The sequence below is a fragment of the Vitis vinifera genome, chromosome 5, assembly GCF_030704535.1.
Source record: "Vitis vinifera cultivar Pinot Noir 40024 chromosome 5, ASM3070453v1".
Lineage (NCBI taxonomy): Eukaryota > Viridiplantae > Streptophyta > Magnoliopsida > Vitales > Vitaceae > Vitis > Vitis vinifera.
Window position 1 is genome coordinate 1,243,168 of NC_081809.1, and position 22,120 is coordinate 1,265,287.

General features: G+C 36.3%; 4 protein-coding genes across 4 annotated transcripts; 3 read left to right on the forward strand and 1 right to left on the reverse strand.

Annotated features, from left to right (window-relative positions):
* Window positions 1-4,257: 4,257 nt before the first annotated feature.
* LOC100251646 (GDSL esterase/lipase At4g16230) lies at window positions 4,258-6,859 on the forward strand. Its single transcript, XM_010651205.3, has 5 exons — window positions 4,258-5,139; window positions 5,257-5,387; window positions 5,600-5,845; window positions 5,925-6,180; window positions 6,389-6,859. Exons 1-5 carry the CDS (start codon window positions 4,887-4,889, stop codon window positions 6,610-6,612), a joined length of 1,110 nt encoding a protein of 369 aa, XP_010649507.1. The 5' UTR covers window positions 4,258-4,886; the 3' UTR covers window positions 6,613-6,859.
* A 1,559-nt stretch (window positions 6,860-8,418) lies between these two features.
* On the forward strand, window positions 8,419-11,658 carry LOC100246523 (probable enoyl-CoA hydratase 1, peroxisomal). The gene is made up of 3 exons (XM_002278690.4): window positions 8,419-9,126; window positions 9,676-9,958; window positions 11,382-11,658. Exons 1-3 carry the CDS (start codon window positions 8,714-8,716, stop codon window positions 11,484-11,486), a joined length of 801 nt encoding a protein of 266 aa, XP_002278726.1. The 5' UTR covers window positions 8,419-8,713; the 3' UTR covers window positions 11,487-11,658.
* A 4,400-nt stretch (window positions 11,659-16,058) lies between these two features.
* On the forward strand, window positions 16,059-17,467 carry LOC100241396 (putative ubiquitin-conjugating enzyme E2 39). The gene has a single exon (XM_002278745.4). The coding sequence runs from the start codon at window positions 16,239-16,241 to the stop codon at window positions 17,325-17,327; it is 1,089 nt and encodes a 362-aa protein (XP_002278781.1). The 5' UTR covers window positions 16,059-16,238; the 3' UTR covers window positions 17,328-17,467.
* A 354-nt stretch (window positions 17,468-17,821) lies between these two features.
* On the reverse strand, window positions 17,822-21,649 carry LOC100246503 (stachyose synthase). Its single transcript, XM_002273029.4, has 4 exons — window positions 20,159-21,649; window positions 19,141-19,318; window positions 18,688-19,055; window positions 17,822-18,597 (listed from the first exon to the last, which is right to left on the reverse strand). Exons 1-4 carry the CDS (start codon window positions 21,584-21,586, stop codon window positions 18,028-18,030), a joined length of 2,544 nt encoding a protein of 847 aa, XP_002273065.1. The 5' UTR covers window positions 21,587-21,649; the 3' UTR covers window positions 17,822-18,027.
* Window positions 21,650-22,120: the final 471 nt, after the last annotated feature.

Sequence of the window (22,120 nt, forward strand, 5' to 3'; positions counted from 1 at the left end):
TACCTGGTCATGGGTCTGTGCATCTAACTGGTCTCGATAAAATATATAAAAAAATTATTAATTAATATAATAATTTATATTATTTTTTTCTCCAAATAGGCATTTATAATTTATTTATTTTAAATAAACATAATTTATTATATTTTATTTATATTTAATTTTAATTAAATAATTATATTTATATTAAATATAGTGTCAAATGTTTTAATAATATTTATTTATATATTTAAATAAAAATGTGATAAATTTTAAACTTAAATTAGACTTTTATATGTGTGTGTGAGAGGTATTATATACCACTTATATATAATATATAAAAAATTATTAATTAATATAATAATTTATATTACTTTTTTATTTTTCTAAATAGGCATTTATAATTTATTTATTTTAAATAAATATAATTTATTATATTTTATTTTAATTAATTAATTATATTTATATTAAATATAGTGCCTATTATTTTAATAAAATTCAAAAATATATTTTTATATCAAATTAAAAATATCAATTATTTAATTTCGTATATTATAATTTTAAAATAATGAAATAAGTATATTTAAAATCAAAATAATATAATATTTTTATTAAAAAAATTAAAGTTATATATAAATATATATAAAGTTAAAACCGCAGTTGGTGACTACGGCTTTGACCAGTCAAAGCCGTAGTCACCAACTGCGGCTTTGACCATTTAAAAAAAAAAGTCAAAGCCGTAGTCACCAACTACGGCTTTAAACTTAAAAGTTAAAACCGTGGTTGGTAACTACGGTTTCTAAACACTTTAGAAAAATAAAACCGTAGTCACCAACTACGGTTTTATAACGTGGCGGCTTATGTGGCACAAACGCATTAGATCGGGCATTATTTTCAAAACCACTTTATTTTTTGGAATTTTTTTTTAAAAAGCATTATTTTGGGTCAAAGCTCATAAATAGGATTAAAATATAAACAATAGAACTTAAAAATATATATTATCTAATTAATAATATTTTTCTATAGGTATTGAAAAAAATCTATTTCAATATTGTTGTCTAATCATCCATAAACCCATTGAAATAAGGGAAATTTGTGTTTTGATGAGACTATTAGGGAAATATATGGTTTTCGAAACCCAACTTTATGAAATCTAAAAATCAATTTTTAATATGAAAAATTATATATTTTTTATGCACTTTGAGTCAGTTGTATATTTTGTGTTGAGATTGCTTTTTTCTTTTCTTCTCCTATACCCACCATCTGTCTCTCCCTCCCTCCCCAGTGAAACCGATCGGCACTTTGCCGGCGTCATCACCGGTCTCCCCCTCTCTCCCTTTCCCTTCCCTCTTTCTCTTTCTTTCCTTCCCTTTCGACATCACCAAGAGAGAAGGCGGTGGCAATGATGGAGAACCAGGACTGAAGGGAAGAAGGCGCAACTGGTTGCCATTGACGGCGGCAACCAGCAATTCTCGCGGTCATTGACGACAATGGCGATGGAAGCACCAACATAGGGAGAGACATCGAGGAGGGGTGGGTTGGTATTCCTGATTATGGAGGATCCATGGTGGGTTCTATTGTTTATCCTCAAAAGGGCTCTTTAGGGTGTGTGCCTTTTGAGGGTGACAAGCCCTTCAAGTCTCGCTCCTCTCCCACCACTGTTCTTCTTCTTGACCGTAAAGGTATTCCAGATTCATCCCTCTTCTTTAATTCTTGTTTGTTTGTTGGGAATTTGATTTAGTACTATAAGAGAATCCATTTCTCAATGATGGGTGGGTCTTGCCTTTTCCTTCTCCTTCTTCGTTTGCCCTTATATTAGCTGAATTTGTATGGAGTTATTGCATTAATGGGTATTTTGTTTGGCTTCTGGATTTGGGTTTTTGATGCTTTGAATTTGAATTTTGCGATAACGGTGGTGCTCCCCTCTGGGTAGAGCTCCCCTTTCTCCTACACTGGTGTTTTCGTCGTCACCACCGTCGTCAATGACCACAAGAGTTGCTAGTTGTCATCATTAATGGCAACTAGTCGCGCCTTCTTCCCTCCGGCCCTGGTTCTCCACCATTGCCACCGTCGTTTTCTCTCTTGATGATGTCAAAAATGAAGGAAAGAGAGAGAAAAAGAGGAAAGGGAAAGGGAAAGGGAGAGAGGGGGAGGCCAATGATGATGCCAACAAAGTGTTGGCCGATTTCACTAGGGAGAGAGGAAGACGTGGATGGTGGGTACGGGAGGAAAAAAAAAAAAAAAAAGGGCAATCTCGGCACAAAATATGCAATCGGCTCAGAGTGCATAAAAAATATATAATTTTTCACATTAAAAATTGATTTTCAGATTTCATAAAATTGGGTTCCAAAACCATATATTTTTTAAATGGTCCCATCAAAATATAAGTTTCTTTTAAAATAATTTCTTATAATTGTATTTAATAATTACGCTTTTAACTTAAATTAAAAGACAAAAATTAATGACGTCCTCTACAGTAACAAAAGGACCATTTTAAATGTAAATTTAACTATTTTGCCCCCAAATCTCCAACCTGCAGCCAAGGGTGATGTTTAAATTTGTTGGCAGAGGAGTGGTTCAATGGGACCTATAACAGCTGCTAATAATAAATAAAAAGACCTAATTCTGTACAAGAGAGGTTTTATCAAGTCAAAATGTACAGGAATCAGATCAAACCACACAGACAAAATTAAAGAAGCCGCTGTGCATTTGTCAAATCAATGTGGTGTCTTTTTCTGTTAAGGGTAGAAACAATCACATAGATGTGATTTAAACTATAGCATAGTTCTTTGACAGGAGGCCAACAACTACACATTAATGTTGATAAGGGCTGTCAATATCATATAAGAATTACGAAAAAAAAAATTAATATATTTTAAAATTATTTAATTTTTATATAATAATAAAAAATAAGGAAAATAAATTTGAAGAAATCTATAACCTTCAAGTATTTTACTTTGAATTTATTTTTTATTTCTTTTTAACTTTTTTCTTCAAATTTTTTGAGAATCAAATATAACCTAAAGTTATTAATCAATGCTTTTATAAGATCCCAATATATTTGGTTGATCAGAGGTATCAAAGAAAGAAAAAAATTATTTTTTTATATTTAATTTTATTATGAAATAAATGAAAAGAAAGTAAATCTAATTAAATTTAATAAGAAATTTATATATTTTTAAATTATTTAATTTTATATAATAGATAAAAATATAAAATGAGTTTGAAATAAAAAATAAAAATAACTTATTAATTTTAAATTTATTTTTTATTTTTCTTCATTTCCATATTTTCTCTTAAACTTTCCCCAAGCAAAAATAATCCTAATAATTTTTCTTCAAACCTCCAAAAGACCCACATTTAACTCTACACAAGCAGTGCAAGAAACCTACTTTCTTGCACATTCTGCTAGATGTTTCTAAACAAAAACATTGTTCAAGAACTTGAAAAGCCTTTGGCGTGTACACAAACCATAATAATTCAAATAGAAGGTGCTTTTTTTTTTTTCCAAGTTTATGCTCAGAATAAACCTCCACCATAAGTAAAGTTTCACATGCTGAAGAAAGGGGTGTCTCTGCTTCCATCTCCTGCACCATGTGAAAGAACCTAACCCATGAGCTCCTCCCCCCTCCCCCCTCCCCCCTCCCCCCTCCCAACCTCAACACGAATCCATCATGTGTCATTATGATAAAGAGATGGGGCAAGAATCTGGAAGCAACAACCTAATCAACCAAAGCTTAATATTAGGCTGCGGTCCCTCCGGGAAGGTTAGGCCTGGATATAAATGTTGCTTGGTAACTTTCAATCCACTCATTCCTCTCTGTCAGACCAATGCAACAAAGGAAAAGGGTGGTGCACTACTATTCCTAGTCTGTCTTCTTCCCTGAAATAAAACTATTTTTAAATAACATTTTTTAAATTGTTTTGGATTGTTTTCTTATAACTGTTTTAAAAAATAATTAAAAGAAAAACACAAATAAAAATTATTCTAAAAATATATGTAAAAACGTGAAAAAAAAACATGTTAAATTCTGAACTGATTTTTATTTTACAAAATATAAGATACCAAATTTTAAAAATTATTTTCAAAAACTATTTTTTCAAAATAAATTTCAAAAACACTTCTTAAAGGAAGCCTAATAAATGAGCTAGTTTCTATTTTTAAGTTACTGCATTGAATTCAGTCCATGCGGTATCCCCCATTTGTTTGAATTTTGAACAGTCGTCTGGGTTGGGTTCGTTGGCAGTTGCATCAATTAAAATATTTACTTTGTATGCAGAAGCACGGACGACACAGTAGCTACTAATTCAGTCTTTTTACTAGGGTTTTCGCCTCAATTTTCTACTCCCAGTAGGCCTTAATCACATCCTGCTTTCACGGGTTGGTGGTGAGATTTTGCAGGGCCATCAATGTTCTCTACACTCAATCCATGCTTTAAATTTTTCACCAAAGTTTGGTCCATAGAAGGGTATGTTTAACAATACTACTGTTTCTGGTGTTATCGTCATCTTTGCTTTTTGTTTGATGGTAAGAAAGCTCAAAAACCCTGGCCTTGAATCTTGATTCTTCCTCCCCCTTTGTAGCCCATTGCTTATATGATCCAAGAATAGAAAAGGGTCCTTTTCATCTTTCCTTATAGGCTGGTTTTCGTGAATAGAGAGTTAGAGAAAGGCCTCATTTTCATATCTATGGTATTTCAAAATTTCTGTTTTGATTTTGAAGTTCTTCCATACACTTACACACCAACTCTTTCTATATAATCTAATAGTCTTTGTAGGCAAATTCATTCAAAGCATTCTTCTATGCATCATTGTGTTCTTCAGTTCCTCCTTCCACTTTTTGGTTCTTCCTTTCACCTTTTTTGGCTGCAGATCCTGTGTTTATAGTATCGCTCAGTAGATTTTGGGCTATGGGTGCTCTCTCAAATAGAAAAATCACACTCAGGATTCTATTTCCAATATCCACTTTCCTGGTCTTCTTGTTAAGTCCTTGTTTGGCAGGGAATGTTCCTGCAAATTTCGTTTTTGGGGATTCTTTGGTGGATGCGGGAAACAACAATTACATTGTATCTCTTTCCAAGGCCAATTACATACCAAATGGGATTGATTTTGGGAAGCCAACAGGAAGATACACAAATGGAAGGACAATAGTGGACATTATAGGCGAGCTCTGTTCCTTTCTTCTTTCACTTCTGCTTGATTCTATCTGTCATAGATTTTTTGAACTAATGGGAATGCTCATATCATTTGTTCTTCTTCTTCTAAATTTTCACCCACCAGGTCAGAAAGTGGGCTTCAAAGATTTCACTCCTCCTTACTTGGCTCCAACCACAGTTGGAGATGTTGTCCTCAAGGGTGTCAACTATGCTTCTGGTGGAGGAGGAATTCTTAATTACACTGGGAAGATCTTTGTAAGATCTCTGCTCTTCTTAATTGCAAGTTTTTGAGCCTTAAATTTTTCTGATTATATGTTCTGTAAGCAAATTGATGGGGTCTAGTCTAACTTTGAAGCTTCAAACTCTGATAGTGATTTAACGTGTATTAAGTGCCTTCAGTTTGTCAGAAATAAATGTTGTATGCAGAAAAAAAACTGATGGGCATTGAGTATTTGATTGACTCATAGGGTGGAAGAATCAACTTGGATGCACAGCTTGACAACTTTGCAAACACAAGGCAAGACATAATCTCAAGAATTGGTGCACCTGCAGCTCTGAAGCTGTTCCAAAGGTCTCTGTTCTCAGTTACAATAGGCTCCAATGACTTCATCAATAACTATCTGACACCTATCCTCTCAGCAGCTGAGCAGAAGCTGGTCTCTCCACAAACCTTTGTGGGCACCATGATTTCAAGATTCAGGCTTCAACTTACAGTAAGAAAAAAAAAAACACCCACCTTCGGCTTAATGGATTCAGCCAAGAACCTTTCTAATGGATTTGGACTGCCTGCAGAGACTCTACAGTTTGGGGGCGAGACGGATCATTGTGGCAAATGTTGGACCGATTGGGTGTATCCCATATCAGAGGGATACAACCCCAGGTGTAGGAGACGACTGTGCTTCCCTTCCGAACCAGATGGCCCAGTTGTTCAATACGCGGTTGAAGAGCCTAGTAGCAGAGCTCAGCACAAGTCTTGAAGGCTCAAAATTCGTGTATGCAGATGTGTACAACATTGTGGACGATATCATCCAGAATTATGAATCATTTGGTTTGTAAACTCTTTTCTTTTGGTTGATTTACATAGCAATATGTCACAACCTGCTCAAAATGATCACCCACTTGAGTTTTATAAGGGAGCAGAAAGCTTCTTGCTGCCATAAGCCGTGTTGAGAAACACCTAAGTCCGTGACAATTAGCTTCCATTTTTTCTTTTTTCTTTTTTGAGATTAAATGCAATTTTTTTTTCTCTTTTATAGGTTTTGAGAATGCAAATTCGTCGTGTTGCTACATTGCTGGGCGCTTTGGGGGTCTAATCCCATGTGGGCCTCCGTCTAAAGTTTGTTCAGACAGATCAAAGTATGTGTTCTGGGATCCATACCATCCTTCTGATGCTGCTAATGAAATCATGGCCACTCGGCTACTAGGAGGCGACTCTGATGACATTTGGCCAATGAATATTCGCCAACTGATTCAATCCTAGTCTCTGCAGTGGAATCCATGGATTCATAGGATCATTGAAGCAAAAAAAGTAATAGAAAAATAAGAAGTCTTCCCTTTTTGATCGATGATAGCGCAAGTTCAATAGAAAATTTGTCAATGATATTGGGGCCTTCCATTCAGTATAAGCATTGTCTTTGGCCCTGCTAATTATTGATTATTATTGATATGTAATACTATTCAACATTTCCCATAGTGGTTATTATAAGAGTCTTACGTCTTTTTCTTTAGTCAACCAAAATAATAATAATAATAATAAATTAAAATTCATTTCTCAATGATGGTGAGATGATCCAGAAGTGTCACAAACCACTCAAGCTCTCACTGAGTTGACCTCTATCCATTTTTGCTGAAATTTGAATCTATGATCTAATCCTGATGCCATTGGTTAGGATTAAGGACTTAGACACTTCATTCGAAAATTAATAATTGTCAATAATTGCATGTGGCACATCCATTTTGGGACCTTGAATTATCCCAAGATTTATAATGATGCCTCATCATCTCCAACCTTACATACACATTTCAAAATTAATTTTCACATGTCATATTTTCCATTGTTAAATCTCTAAGGGGTGTTTGGTACCTTGGGGAATGAAAATGAATATTTTGTTTTCATTTCTATTTTTTAGTGGATAGAAATGAATTTGATTATTCCATTTCTAGCATTTAGATGAACTTAGGAATGCAAAATTGAAATGATTATTTGTTTTCATTCCGATGTTTGATAATAATAGGAATAAAAATGAAAAATAAATAAATTTACAATAATATCATTTCATATAATTTAAAATAATTTTTTTAAAAAATAAAATTTGAGAGTTTTTTTGTTATTAAATAATAATACTAATATATATATATATATACTCAATAAATAAAAAATTAACCATAAAAAATCATATAACCCTAATGTACAAATATTCCATTATTATTTTTATTAAAAATTCGAATAATTTGTCATGCTTAAGTAGTTATAAAATTATATTTTACCAAAAAAAATATTTATTATAATATTTAAATTCTCAAAGCTGGCAAATGTTTTTCCTATTTCCAAAGGAGGAAATAAAAGAATTCAAATTTCATTCTAATTTTCAACAAGTATCATATCCAAAATTATAATATTTAAATTAAAAATTAAATTTTTTTTTCTAAATATCGTGAAAGGTTTGATTGATTCAGTTTAAGAGAATCACTTGTTGCATAAAAGTAGATGATGAATGAGTTTCTAACTTTGCAAAAAAGATAAACATTGGGCTTGAAGAATGAGATAAGAGGGTAAAATAGTAAATTTGAGTTATTTTATATTATTAAATGGGTTAAATGAATCAGAATAGTACCTACTTTTGATGAATTCAAATTCGACTTATAAGTTGGATTTGATTTTTACATGAATAATTTTTCATTTTATTTTTGTCTTATTAACATTTATCTAAACATAGGAATAAAAAAAAAAATGAATGATATGTCTATTTTCACTCCTTATTCCCGTGTACCAAACACCCCTAAAAGCATTAGGAATCATCCTACGTTGCAACCAAAATATTTACATCATACAAAAAGAAGTGACACGTGATAGTAAGAAAAAAATAAATGTTTTGATATTAATGCCATATTATATGAAGTAAATGTACGGTAAAAATAAGCTACAAAGCAAGATTTAGGATATTAATTTTTTTTTATCTCTCTATAATCCAAGATTTTTATTTTTCTCACTTTGTATGGTAAATTTTTTTATTTTTCAACCTACTAAACCCGCCAATATATATGCTATGAAAGACAAATTTTTCATAAACCAAAAAAAATATGGCACGTGTGAGGCGTGGATGCAATATTACACTCAAAAACGTTGGTCAGCGATTCACGGTAAACAGTCGTGCCGTTCATGCTGAGTAATGACACTGGCTTTGCTCATTTCTATACAGATATAGCGATCACGAAATGGAGAAGAGTCAGTTACAGACGCTGTTGCGAAACGACGTCGTCCTTATCCTCTCACACACTCCAACGCGCTATCACAATCCTCCACCTCAAGCCACCCCTTCCACCTCCCTCACCCCTACACCGATCTTACTTTCCAAACCCTAATGGCTCCATCCTCATCTTCCGAAGGGCTGATACTCGTGAATCGTGAGCCGAGCGGCATCGCCTTCGTGACGATCAATCGGCCGCAGCTGCTGAACTCGCTGACCAGGCCGATGATGGTCGATCTGGCGCGGGCGTTCAAGAGCCTCGACGCCGACGATTTGGTTCGGGTCATTGTGATCACTGGATCGGGTCGGGCGTTCTGTTCCGGCGTGGATCTTACGGCGGCGGAGGAAGTGTTCAAAGGCGATGTGAAGGACGTGGAGATCGATCCGGTGGTGCAGATGGAGCGGTGCCGGAAACCGATTGTTGGCGCCATCGGAGGGTTTGCGGTTACTGCTGGATTCGAAATTGCTCTCGCTTGTGATATCTTGGTTGCTGTTAAAGGAACCAAGTTCATCGACACTCATGCTAGGTATTTATCTCCTAAATTATAGGTTTGCAATTTTTTTTAGACTGTTTGTTTCCCGGGGAAGTACCTTCGGTCTAGAATTCTGCCTTTTTAATTGAGGTGATTTTGGTTCATGGTTTAGTGATGTAGAGTTTGGATCTATTTGATTAGTTTACTGTTGTGTTTTATTGGTTTCTGTCCTTGTCGAATGAGGTTTGCAAACCTGTAAATGGCAGGGGAGGCAAAAAAGATGTTGAACGTTAGATTCAAATCTTGTATGTACAGACCTTTTTAATTTATCATTTCTTACTGAATTCATATTATTAACAAAGAGGGAAAAGGCAGTTGTATCGAGAATAATGATTCAAAGCCCTGTGACAGTCTAGGCTTCCACTCTTACATGTTTAGCATTCTCTTGAACATTCTTTGGTCCAGATGAAAAATCCTTTTGAGCGTCATTTCCTGTGATATGATGGTTTTCAGCCATGAATAAGGATATGCCTTTTGTCTGGATGTAAAATTGGTGATGTGGGTGCCTTCTGATAATGTGTTTAGATAAAACTGTTCTTGCAGGTTTGGGATATTTCCTTCATGGGGTCTCTCGCAGAAGCTCTCACGGATTATAGGAGCCAACAGAGCTCGTGAAGTGTCTTTAACAGCTATGCCTGTGACTGCAGAACAAGCTGAGAGGTGGGGATTTGTGAACCATGTTGTTGAAGGAAGTGAACTCTTGAAGAAAGCTCGAGAAGTTGCAGAGGCCATTATAAAAAATAATCAAGATTTGGTGATGAGGTACAAGTCAGTTATAAACGATGGCCTCAAACTGGACTTGGGTCATGCTCTTGCTCTAGAAAAGGTAGGGTAATTTATCTTGTTAGTGGCATATTTTTAAGAAGTATCTACCTTTAATTGTTTTGGTTTGTCTTTCCAATTGGTCTTAGCAATCAAGTTCATATGATTCTTATGACCAAGCCTTACATCTCAGTGCTCCATGCTTTTGAGGCTCTCCTTAAGTTTTTGCCCTTTCCTATGACTTTATTTTTATCATCCAATTTTATGATTTTATTGGGTTAAAATTCATTGTATATCTTTAATGATCATGAAACCTATTTGTCGAGCTGAAGTTTTTTCCAATAATGCCTCCCTTTTTTATGATTTTGTCTTGTTAACACTTATTTAAAATTTGTTGAAAGTATTTAATGATCTCAAAAACTGTTTATTAAAGTTTGAGGTTCATGTGCATGACATTTAGGTACTAATTCCTCCATTCACTCCTTTTACCCCCTGAAACAGTGACCTAAACCACTTGCATCACATATTAATAGGCAAAGTTTGTGTTTCCTTTTAAAAAGAAGGGGCATAGTGATTGTAGTTGGTCCGTACTCCTGAATGAGTGATGGCTATGTATCTTTGGCTTTTGTTCTTTTTTGGTGTCATCAGGAACTGGGCAAACCATAGATCATGGATCTTATCAACAGGAATGGTAGTTTGGCTCTTGATGGTCATCTGCTATTGGGGCTCCATGACTCCACAGAGAATGGGAAAAAGAGAGGATTTGGATGGTTAAAATTTAAATAACTTTGTTTTGGTTTGGGGAGAGAGAGGTGGGGCGGGTGGTGTGAAGGAGAGGAAAAATGTCTTTACAGGTATTTACTGAAAAATTCTATATGAGAAGCATGTTCATTCACAATTGGTTGCTACTCTATATGAGTGGTTATTGCTACTAGTAACCATGGTCTTATATTTCTATGAGGAGGACAATATCTCCATTGAGATTTCCCTTCTCTACAGTTGCCCAGATCTTCTCTCTCTGATCCTTATCCAGGTGGAGATTTCTAAATCCTTAGAAACTTCATGGGAGAGAAGTCTGGTGGAATTGTCACTTTTAATGTCTAAATAGGTTGTTGTTGATTGTTGCATAGAATTTATAAAGTTAAATCTTGTGCTATTATGGTTATATATATGTGCTTTACAGCATAAATTTTCAGATCCTAGATGCCACACACTTGTCATGCATGCATAAAATCTATTAGTATTTGGATTTAATGGTTGAATTCTTTTCTTTGTCTAGTATATATACTTGTCGATGTTTCATTTTGATTTCCATGTTTTTAACTAGTTTGACTCATTTTTTTTTCTCAAATTATCATCTATATAAAAAAGTTAACACCATATCTATCAATATCTCTGCATTCCCTGACCATTAAGACCTTGGTAGCAACATATAATTTAATTTCGCATACGATTTATTTTCTATCGCTTGACATTGTTATTTCCAGGAGAGGGCTCACAACTATTATAACGGAATGACCAAGGAGCAGTTTAAGAAGATGCAGGAATTTATAGCAGGTCGGAGCTCAAAGAAACCTTCCCCCAAGTTGTAGATTCACTTCTGTTTGACTTGTAAAAATAAATTAGTTGGGCCACCAAGGGACAGAGAAATGATAAGCAACGAACTAGCCTGGTTGCCCAACTTTGTCATTATGCAATGATATTCCCAATTGGCCATTCACTGCTGTCTGTTAATAATAAGATGCTCTTGTTCAAGTTGCCAAATACACATCTGATTAGTGCAGCTGCTTCTTTTATACAAATTAAGCACGCAGAATGAACCGTATCCTTGCGAAATAGCTTTTATGCATATTTAAAGCCAATTGCACTGAGCTGGATGGTCTCTGGGCGCATTCAGTTCAGGGGCAAAGATGGGGCGGTTCTCAACTATTGGAAGAGTTGATTGTGATAGGTCAAGGGTTTTAAATTATTGTAAGACTTCATTGATAGGTTAAAGGAGTCTTGCATCATCTAGCCCAAAGAAAAATTAAGGGAAAAAAAAAAAAGATCTTCACAAAATTGTGTTGTTAAATACCAGATAGGTTGGTTTTTTGATGATTTTTCATATTCACAGCTGCGTTATCTGAGTATCCTCCATCTTGGTGCACCTTAGTATGCAATATTTATGTGTGTAGATAGAGATTAGATATTCGAAGAGGCACTTTTCGGGTGTCACAGAAGGCAGAGTTAAGGAGTTTTGAACTAATTTTGAGATATGCACGTCTCCCTCTAATGGAGGACTCTTCATGAGAAGACAAAATATCATGTAATCATGCTGATACAGTCTAATCCTTCTATATATCTCTTCTCCTCAGTACAGATTGCCCTTCTGATGTATTGTAATTAGTCTATAATTCCATCATGAAATCAGCTATTGAATAATCCTCCCAACGTACTTGAATACAATTCCAAAAGCTAAAACTAGTTGCTACTTTCAAAAACGACCTCATGCCCATGTCTGAGAATTGGCTCAGGCCTAGTGGCCCAAGCTTTACACACAGCAATGGGCCATGATTGTTTAAGGAGTTCCTATTAGGAGTGTGTCATCCAGCTTACATAGGGAATGTTTGTAATGCTTTGTTAGTTAGTTTCCAGACATGCATGTTTGATGTTTAAGTGTTGTGGAGGATTGTTTTGGTTTTAGTCAGCCATTCATTAATTTTTGCTCTGTTCCTGTAGTTGTCATTTAATAATTTAATATGATTTAATATGCTCAATGTATAACAGTGACAGCCAAAAATGTAGATTTCTGCATTCTGTTAAACCGAATGATTCAGTTGGCTTTAATACTACTCTCTTAGAGCTTATGAAATGCTTTTGGGGTGTGTAAAGAAGTGTTGCTTTCTTATTTCATGAAGCAAGCTCTATGGAGTAAATAAGTTAATTCTAAAGCATCTATGATTTGGAAATGACTTATTGAACTAAACTTTTAGCCAACCAATTTAAGCAATGTTTACCTTCAAGGGCAACAACTACCAGGATTCAGAATTGACAGGTTACCTATGGGGTACAAGCTGGCTGAATTCTTGAACTGGCACTCTTCTCTTTGCAGGTGAAGTTCTGATGTTTCTGCTGTACAATTCAGAATTATTTGAACTGAATTGTCTGCTTATGATGTTTACTCTCTCTTCTTTTATCTTAATATAGTCTGTATTAACTTGAGCTTTCTTACATGTGAACATGTGACATTAAACCTGTGTTATTTGTTATGTTATACTGTTCTATTGCCTTTTATTTTCTGTTTTTTTCCCTCCTTAAATTGAGCAGAAGTCAAACAATTCCGTGTAAATGAGGGAAAGGAGGCATAGCCCCTCATGAAGGGGGTTGTGGCAGAAGAGGAGGAGGCCCATCCTTAGGAGTTAAGTCTCTTTTAACTTTGTTTCTTTCCTGGTTATGGTCATATGCTCTCTACACTTTTGAAGATTCGCATTCCTATTCATTGACTTAATAACCTTTTGGCTTTTGCTTTTGTATGGAAGTCTTGCACTCACCATTGACTCATAACCTTTTGTATAGAAGTCTTGCACTCAATTTTTATTTGATTAGTTTTGATAGCATGCCTCTTTTGCCTCTCATTTCATTTGAACCCTGGAAAAATCTGGAACTCATCACTTCCTGTTGCTGGATTTGTAGAAGTAGAGCAATATTATTCATTTATTTGCATTCACTTTTCTATTTGATTGCCCTAATTTCACTTGACTGTGTCTCTCACTAGCAAATTTGGGTAGTAAGAAAAGTGGAGCACCAGTAGCATATGCCACTACCCTATTCTTATTGCTTTTGGCCACCATAGGAAGAAGCTTAAAAAATAAAGTTGAACATGAAGACTAGTGCCATTTTTTGAATAGAGTAGCTCCATTTTCTCCATATTAATGTGTCCCTTATTAGTGGGAATCTATATCTAGGAGGCTAATTTCTTTATACCCTGTACCATTCTACTATTTCCTACCATATATTATGTTTTTATAAAGCTAGCTAACAAAAAGGGTAGAGAGAACCCCCTTCCCCTTTATTGCTCCCACCAAATATCTTAGGTGACTAGGTATTAGTGGCACAACTGGAAGCCACTGTTTCATATTCTATATGATATATATAGATGACTTTTGCTACTATAGTATAGTTTTAGTAAATTCATATTAAATCAGCAATTGAATGGATTGAACCCCCTTTTTCAATTAATCTCCAATATATTATATTTTCTATAGGAGAAGTATTAGGAAAGTTAAGTGTCTGTTTTTAATTTGTTTTTAAAAATTGTTTTTTATTTTATAATTTAAAAAAATTTAGAAACATAATCAAACAAGCCTATGTTTTTCTTTTATTTTTAAAAATTAGTAAAAATAATTTTTACTTATTCTCTAAAAATTGTTTTTTATTTCATTTTGTTTTTAAAAATTATTTTCAGAGAAAAATAATCAGATGATATATTATTCTATCTTTAAAATAAAATAAAATAAAAACTATCTTTAAATTATAGAACCATAAGTTTTTTGCTTATTTGTTTTGTTAGAAACCAAAAATAATAGTAACTTCATTAGTTATAAAATATGATAACTTTAACTCTTGAGGTTTTGTATAAATATATTAAATCATGAGTTTTAAATTTTGTGTTATATAGATGCATTTTATATATAATTTTTTTGGGAAAATAAAATATATTTTTTTAAAGAATTCTTAAATAATATATATATATATATATATATATATATATATATTTAAATTCTCACCTAAAATCTTTTGAAAAAATAAATTTTATAAGATGAGTGCTTAAATCAAATCACTAGTCTCAATGAAATTAACCTTGTAAAATATTTTATCTCACCTTTTTCAAAATCATTTTAATATTTTTAAATTTAAAGTAATATCTTAAATTTTTTTTAAAAAGTTTGTGAAAATTATTCTCTTTTTAAGGTTAGATGTAAAGAGTTTTTATTTTATATGGGAGATAATATTATGTTTTATTTTAGAGGTGGTAAGTAAGAAATTGGACCCTTCAAAGTCAGTGGGCCCCTTTCCTTTTCTATATACAGACCTTTAATAATGAATTGATTTGATGGAAATGGGATGATATTCCGACAAGCCTCAGTACCTTAGCGAGGAAAATAGGGCATACAGAGTGGTATGGAATGGATCGCGCATGGTTCTGCATTCCCGAATAAGAGAAATAGCAATCCATGCGTGACGCAGGGATGGATCATTTGGTACGCTAATCTTTTCAAGAGACATGGTTTGGTGGAGACTATAGTTATAGTTCAACGTCGCTTCCTTACTTCTTCTAATCTAATACATAAATTAGTAAATAGAAAGTGTGCGCGTATCTCATCACAAAAAAATATATATTATATACTTTATTTTTAAAAAAACCTTAACATAAAAATATAAAGAAATTTAATATAAGAACAAATTATAAATGGGTTCAGAAAAATTATTTATAAGAATTAAAATAAAAGAGAGATGATGAAATAGATTAAAATCAAGTGATTACAAATCCAATTTCAAATCATTTGATGGGAAGTAATCAGATTGTTTAATAATATTTTCATATAAAAATTAATTAATTATTAAAAATATAATAATAATAATAATAATTTTTATTATTCAAATGATTAGATTACTTAAACTCATTTGGAAGAACATTTAAATTTTGTGTTTAATAATAAAAGTGGAAACAAAAGTATGTCTCACTACAGTCCCATTTAATTTTATATTTAAAAATTATATCTTAAAAGTACTTTTTTTGAAATCAGAATGATATGAACGGAAGACTAGGCGGAGTTGACTGCTTCCCAATCCCAGTGGCTGGAATGGGAAAAATACATAAGAGTCTGGAGGGGGACCTAGTGGAGTGGGTGGCAAGTTCCTCGTTAGGTTTTATTTCCCTTTTAGCCTCAATTTTAGTTTTAACACCCACCCTATAATTTTGAGATAATATTCACTTTCCGGAGTGGAAATCGGTTTCTTACCAAACAAAAAAAAAGGGGAAAAAAAAGGGGAAAAAGGGGGTGCGTGAAATTGAGTGGGAGGCGCGTGGGTCAAGCAGGTGGAGGATATTACGGGAAGGGTTGGACTAACTTAGCTGATCACGTATCTTCAGCATCAACATTTCGTTGCATGAATAAAGGAAGGAAGGAAGGAAGGAAAAGAGGAAGATATTTCATATTTCCAAAGTTAAAAAGTTAAAACGAAGGAAAAGATCAACGGTGGGATCAGCCTCCACCTCACCGCTCCATAGCCTTCATAACATTCTCTCGTCCACAGGCCTGTTTCGAAGAAGAGGAATCCCAGAAGCCGAGAGGTCGGTGGCTATGGATCCAAATGGAGAGATAGTGGAGGAGGCGGAGGAGGACAACGGGTTTAGGCGATTCGACGTCGTTTCGGACGACTCCGACCACCACTACGTCAAACTCAACCGGACTGCGAACAGCGACGCCGACTGCTTCAGTAACGCAGCGAGTGGCGTTTACTCTAAGATCATGCAGGAGTGGAAGATTCTCGAGAAGAATCTTCCCGATTCGATTTTCGTGCGGGTCTATGAACGGAGGATCGACCTTCTCCGGGCGGTGATCGTCGGCGCCGTGGGGACGCCGTATCACGATGGTCTCTTCGCCTTCGATCTCGCTTTTCCGCCTGATTACCCCGCGCATCCTCCGCAAGTCCATTACCGCTCATTCGGGCTTCGATTGAACCCCAATCTGTATGCAAATGGGCGGGTTTGTTTGAGTCTGCTGAACACATGGGTGGGGAGGAAGAAGGAGAAGTGGGATCCTTCCCAGTCCACGGTTCTTCAGGTCTTGGTTTCGCTCCAAGGCCTCGTTCTCAACGAGAAGCCCTACTTCAACGAACCGGGTCACGGGGTTCTACCCGGTCGGAGTCTGTGGGAAAAGAATTCCATGGCTTACAGTGAAACTGTGTTTGCCTTGTCTTGCAAGACGATGCTTTTCATGCTCCGAAAACCCCCCAAAAACTTCGAAGCTTTGATCGCAGCGCATTTTCGCGACCGCGCGCTCTTTATATTGGAAGCTTGCAACGCCTATACCGATGGGCGCGTCAAAGTTGGGTACTACAGAGGCGATGGCTCTTCTTCTTCTTCTTCTTCTTCTTCTTCGTCGACCGTCCACGTCTCGCATACTTTTAAGACTTCGATGCAAAAGGTGTTTCCTGATCTCGTTCACACATTTACTAGAAACGGGGCCTCTCTGGGGAATTTCGTCGAACAGGTAAAGCAGGATAGAAAAAAGGCGTCATCACAAACTCAAGCCGCTGTTCACAAGAAACAGGGTATTGCAATTAAGTTTATAAGCAAATTGAAGATGATTTTGGGGTTGAAGAAGAGTAGGAAGAGCAATGGTGTCGTGGGATCAACCGCAAATAATAGAACAGAAATAGAGGGGTAGAATTGGGTTTTCCTTGAAGATATGGTACAGGTTTAGGTATTTTCCTTTCGCTTTCTTTTGGGTTTTAAATTTTTAATGTTAAAATATAACATCGGCGGCATACATAATACATTCGCAGAGGGATGTGTTTCTTCCTTAAAGCATGCCTTTCCTAATCTTTTTCTTTGTGGTTGGTAACTTGGTATAGTGATCTGATTGTAGTATCAGAAACAGTGCGGAGGAGCATATTTAAAGTCCGTTTCAGATGATTCTAGAAAGAGTGTTTAATATATATATATATATATATATTTTTAAGTACTTAATTTTTTTTTAAAAGTGAAAATAAAAATAAATGGAGGGGTTCTGAATAAAGGAACAAAAATACCATTTGAAAAGGAGAAAAAAATGCTTGAATTCATTGCATTAATTCATTCAATGCATTAGTATGCAGTGAAAATAAAGGGACGAAAATGCCATATATAAAAAAAGAGGAATCAGAGTTCAAAACAGACACATACCATAAATGCTTTAATTCATTATAGATCAAATATACAATATTTGTCTAAAGAGTTGTGGTATAAAAAAAAAATCTATTACTTTGCATATTAGAGAAGAACAAAAATGAAAACACCCATGACCCATCTTTGTAATCCCAAAAGCTATGTCAATTTCCCTATATTTCTATGGTCCCTTTGAAAACCAGGACTTCCACACCAATATCTTAGTGAATTAGAATGAGAACATCAGATGATTCCCCACCAGTCCATGGGACTTCAAAACTCAGAATTCCATTGCTTGTCCACTCATACTTCACCTTTTCCCCATTCAGAACAACCTCCCCTGGCTTCTCACTTGAGTAGGCCAAGAACTTCCCTGCTCCCTTAACCTTCATCTTCACACTACAAAGCCCTCCTATGCAGCCACACTCCATGCCTTCAATTGCCCCTCCACTGTTAAACATGTTCTCAAGGCCTATCCCTGCGAATTTAGATCCCTTTCTAAGTTTGTGAACTGGGGAGATGGTGAATATTTCAAATGTTGAAGGCAGGAGGGTGATGTTGATCTGCTCTTTAGGCTTCACCAACCGTAGATTATCACATTTGTTGAGGTAGACAGCAAACTCATCCGCACCTCGAAACTCTGCCGTAGAAGCCTTCTGCTCCCACTCAACATCATCCGAAGAAACCGAGCCAGACATGGCCTTGTAGCATTGTGGGTAGGCCTTACACTTGTGCTCCTCCGGATACCATCCAGCTCCTTGGCAGTTGAATACTCCCACAACCCCAGAAAACTGCATTCATCCAAAGCTCTTGTTGGTCAGAGCCATTTCTTATGGAAAAAAACTTTTAAGTTTTTACCATTCTAAAGAAGCTAAAAATACCTTGTTTAGGTTCCAGATTTTGAGGAGGGTCTTGCCATCAAAGAGTGGGTTTTCAAAGAGGCAATCTCTGGTGGGAAGGGCGTAGTGCTGGCATCTGAGTATGGTTCCATCAGGCAACACTAGCTTTCTCAGAAGATCAAAGTTATGGTGCCCCACCTTATCGCTTACATACACCGGTCCTCCGCATATTGCTCTTGAACCGGCATGGAACTCAGCGCAGAGATGATCGGATTGGAACATGTCCCAGTCAGGTTGTATGAACTGTCCCTGCCATAAGCTGTTGTAGCTGCAATGGATCATGTGGACTCCTTGCAGCCAGTACACTCCCATGGGATCTCCATTAGGATCTTCAAACCAGAAGTCATCACCTACACAGAGATAACCCACCCCAGTAAGCCTATAGAAAAGGGAGAAAAAAAAAATGAAACAAGAAGAATCTCAATCTCCTATTACCAACTCTGCCCATGGAGATTTGCTTTGTGGCCAGGAAGAAGAAGTCATTGCACTGCTCCATGCTTGCTATGAAGCCACTTCCTCCAAAGTTTTTCTTCAGTGACTGGCTCAGACCATCATAGTATGCCCTGGCAAGCTCAACTCTGCCGCCATATTCCTCACCCACATACTCCAGAGCCTGTTGCAAGATGAAGAGCCAAGGTAAAACAGAGAATAAAAAGGTGGGTTTTGTAAATGTGATGGTCCTGTATAGGGCCCAGCCAATATGTTTATATTCACATTTACATTATCCAAAATGCTAGTGATGGATAATTGGATATGGGCATGCCAGCCCAGGCCCATGTCACTACCCCGAAATCTATGCTAACCTTGTTATAACTTTTAATATAAAGGAGAGGTCCTGAAAATCCCTTAATTTATTTCCTTGAATGGTTGTATACAGAAAATAGTCAAAATGATTTTAGTGAATATACACAAAGCTTATAAATCAAATATACATATATAATGAGGTAAGATAGAAAAAAATATAAATGAAGAAAGAAAGTCCAGATCAAAAAATTTAATGGGAAATTTTTTAGGAAATCTTCAGGTATTTCAATTGAGAGTTACTGTCTAGGAGTTAGAATCCTCTCCAATTCATAGGCTCATGGGAGAGGATCTTAACCCACTGCTTACAACTTCCATGGATTCTACATGACACCTTTAACACCTTAGTATTTGTAAAAGCCATATTAAAAGGTAAAAGAGTGCTTACCTGAATATTATACTCTGCAGAATATTAACAAAACATGCTCTTCTCTGTCCTTTGATATGTGACTTGTGATTTTATATGAATCTCCCCTAGTAATAACAAAGATTATGTTGATGACCATGATCATGATGATCATGATGGAAAAACAAGATGCTTGTTTGAAATATGAATATGATGCGAACCGATTAATGGAAGAAGAGGAGGAGGAGGAGAATGAAGTATGATAGAAATATGAATGTATATGTGAGTGTTGGTTGCAGAACTTACATGGATGACATCCACCTTCACACCAGTGATACCAGCATCAGCAAGATATGAATGCATGGATTCATATAGATCTCCAGCTTGGCTTGGATTAACCAGCCCAATCCCACCTTTAACCACCATAACAACTGCCAAATCATACATGGTCTTCTCAAGCCCTGCAGCTATGGTTGCTTCACAGACCTTGTTATCCAGGTGGGTAGTCCCTGGCCTCACCCCTCCCCAAGCTCCACACAGAGCATGCCACACATAAACATCATCCAACCCTGAAAACTTTGCCTTCAAATCATTCACAAGTGCCTTCAGCCCCCCTCTCTTCACCCCCTTTTCTTCCTTGAGGTACTCTATGATGGTGGCCTCTGGAAGGCCCGAGTCATCGCCCCCTTCCTCCTTGATGGCCTTCTTCTTCATGGCGAGAGCAACCATCTCTTTGAATCGCCTGTCGTGCTCCTCCTGACTGAATTTCGGAGAGTGGAGTTTTAGCATTGCGCCCGCTTGGTACTTTGCGAATTTCTCGTTCTCCTTGAATCTGTAGAGCCTGCAGAGCATCTGTGAGCCGAGGCCCGTTAGATCTTTGGAGTCCTGTAGAGGGGGCTCGTGGTCCATGTTTATGCTCTGCCATCCATCGTCGATGATCAGAAACCTGGGAGGAAACCCATTTTCTTGGAAGCTCTTAACACCATGCCACACTCCGACCGGCTCCACCGTGAGATAAAAAGCATCCCACGAGCACCACCCGAATTTATCGATAATCCGCGGCGGAGTTTTCTCCTCCAAGAGCCGGAAAGTCCCCAAATGAACACGAACGGCGGCGAAAGCGTCCCTGAAAAGATCGTAAGGGTTGTCTCCGACGTGAAAATAAGCACAAGAACTGAAAGAACTGCCCTTAACTTTGGTGGAGCCACTCTCTACGCACAACACCACTTCTCCGGCAGGACCGGGGTGAATAGCCGACCGGAAACTCCCTTCTATGAGAGGAAGAATGAGGGCGTAAGAGTTGAACTCTGGAACTTGCAGAAGAATCACCTGGGTCTCCATTTGCAGATCGGAGCCATTTGAACCAATCCACATGGTCGACCACCACGTCTTGAACCGGAAAATACTCATGAACTTCCGATTCAAGAGCTTCCCAATGGGGTTGAGGATTCGATCCTGGGGCTCCCTCACGGATAATCCGAGGAAGGCTCCGTTTTCGGATTTGGATAAAACGGACTTCAGCATGTAATCTGGTGGTTTTGAATCATCATCATCGGAGAAATGAGGAATGGAAGAGAAAGCAGAAAGTTTCACGTTGTTTGGAACGTCAGACAAAAGGGTCACCCCATCTACAGAGATTTCTCCTTTTGGGGACAAAGAAAATCTCGAAGTGGAAACACCCTCTTTGAGAGAATTATGGGAATGAATCTCAGTGAACAAGTTAGGAGGCGCCATGAACGAACAAGAATTTACTGGAGAAAATCAGTAAGAAGAAATGAAAGTTGAATGGAGGGAAAGTGGAAGCAAGGCACATATTTGTAAGCAAATATCCGAATACACTGTATAATCACTCACACCTGTCATAAATCCCTGAAAGACACATGTCATAAATCCCTGAACGCCACGTGTAGGGCTGATATTTCTGGGGCCATACAGGTAGAAAAAAACCTACCCGGTCAGTTAATGTCGGTTGCTAAAAAACTCTCGTCGCCAAATTTCACATTTTTAAGGATGTTTGGTATCTGGAGATTTTATTCTCTAAAAGCTAATAAATAAATAAAAATCCAACAAAATGAAAAAGAAAAAGTAGTGACTCTATAATTAGAAAAAATCAACGGCCTACCATTTCTCGTATTCGGGATGAATCCCTGAAAAGGACCAATCACGATTCCCCACGTGTTGCCAGTATCGATCATCCACCGTTTTGTCGGAAGAGAAGATGTTATCCAGATCGAAGATTTTAGTTACGTTTAATATCATGAAGATGTC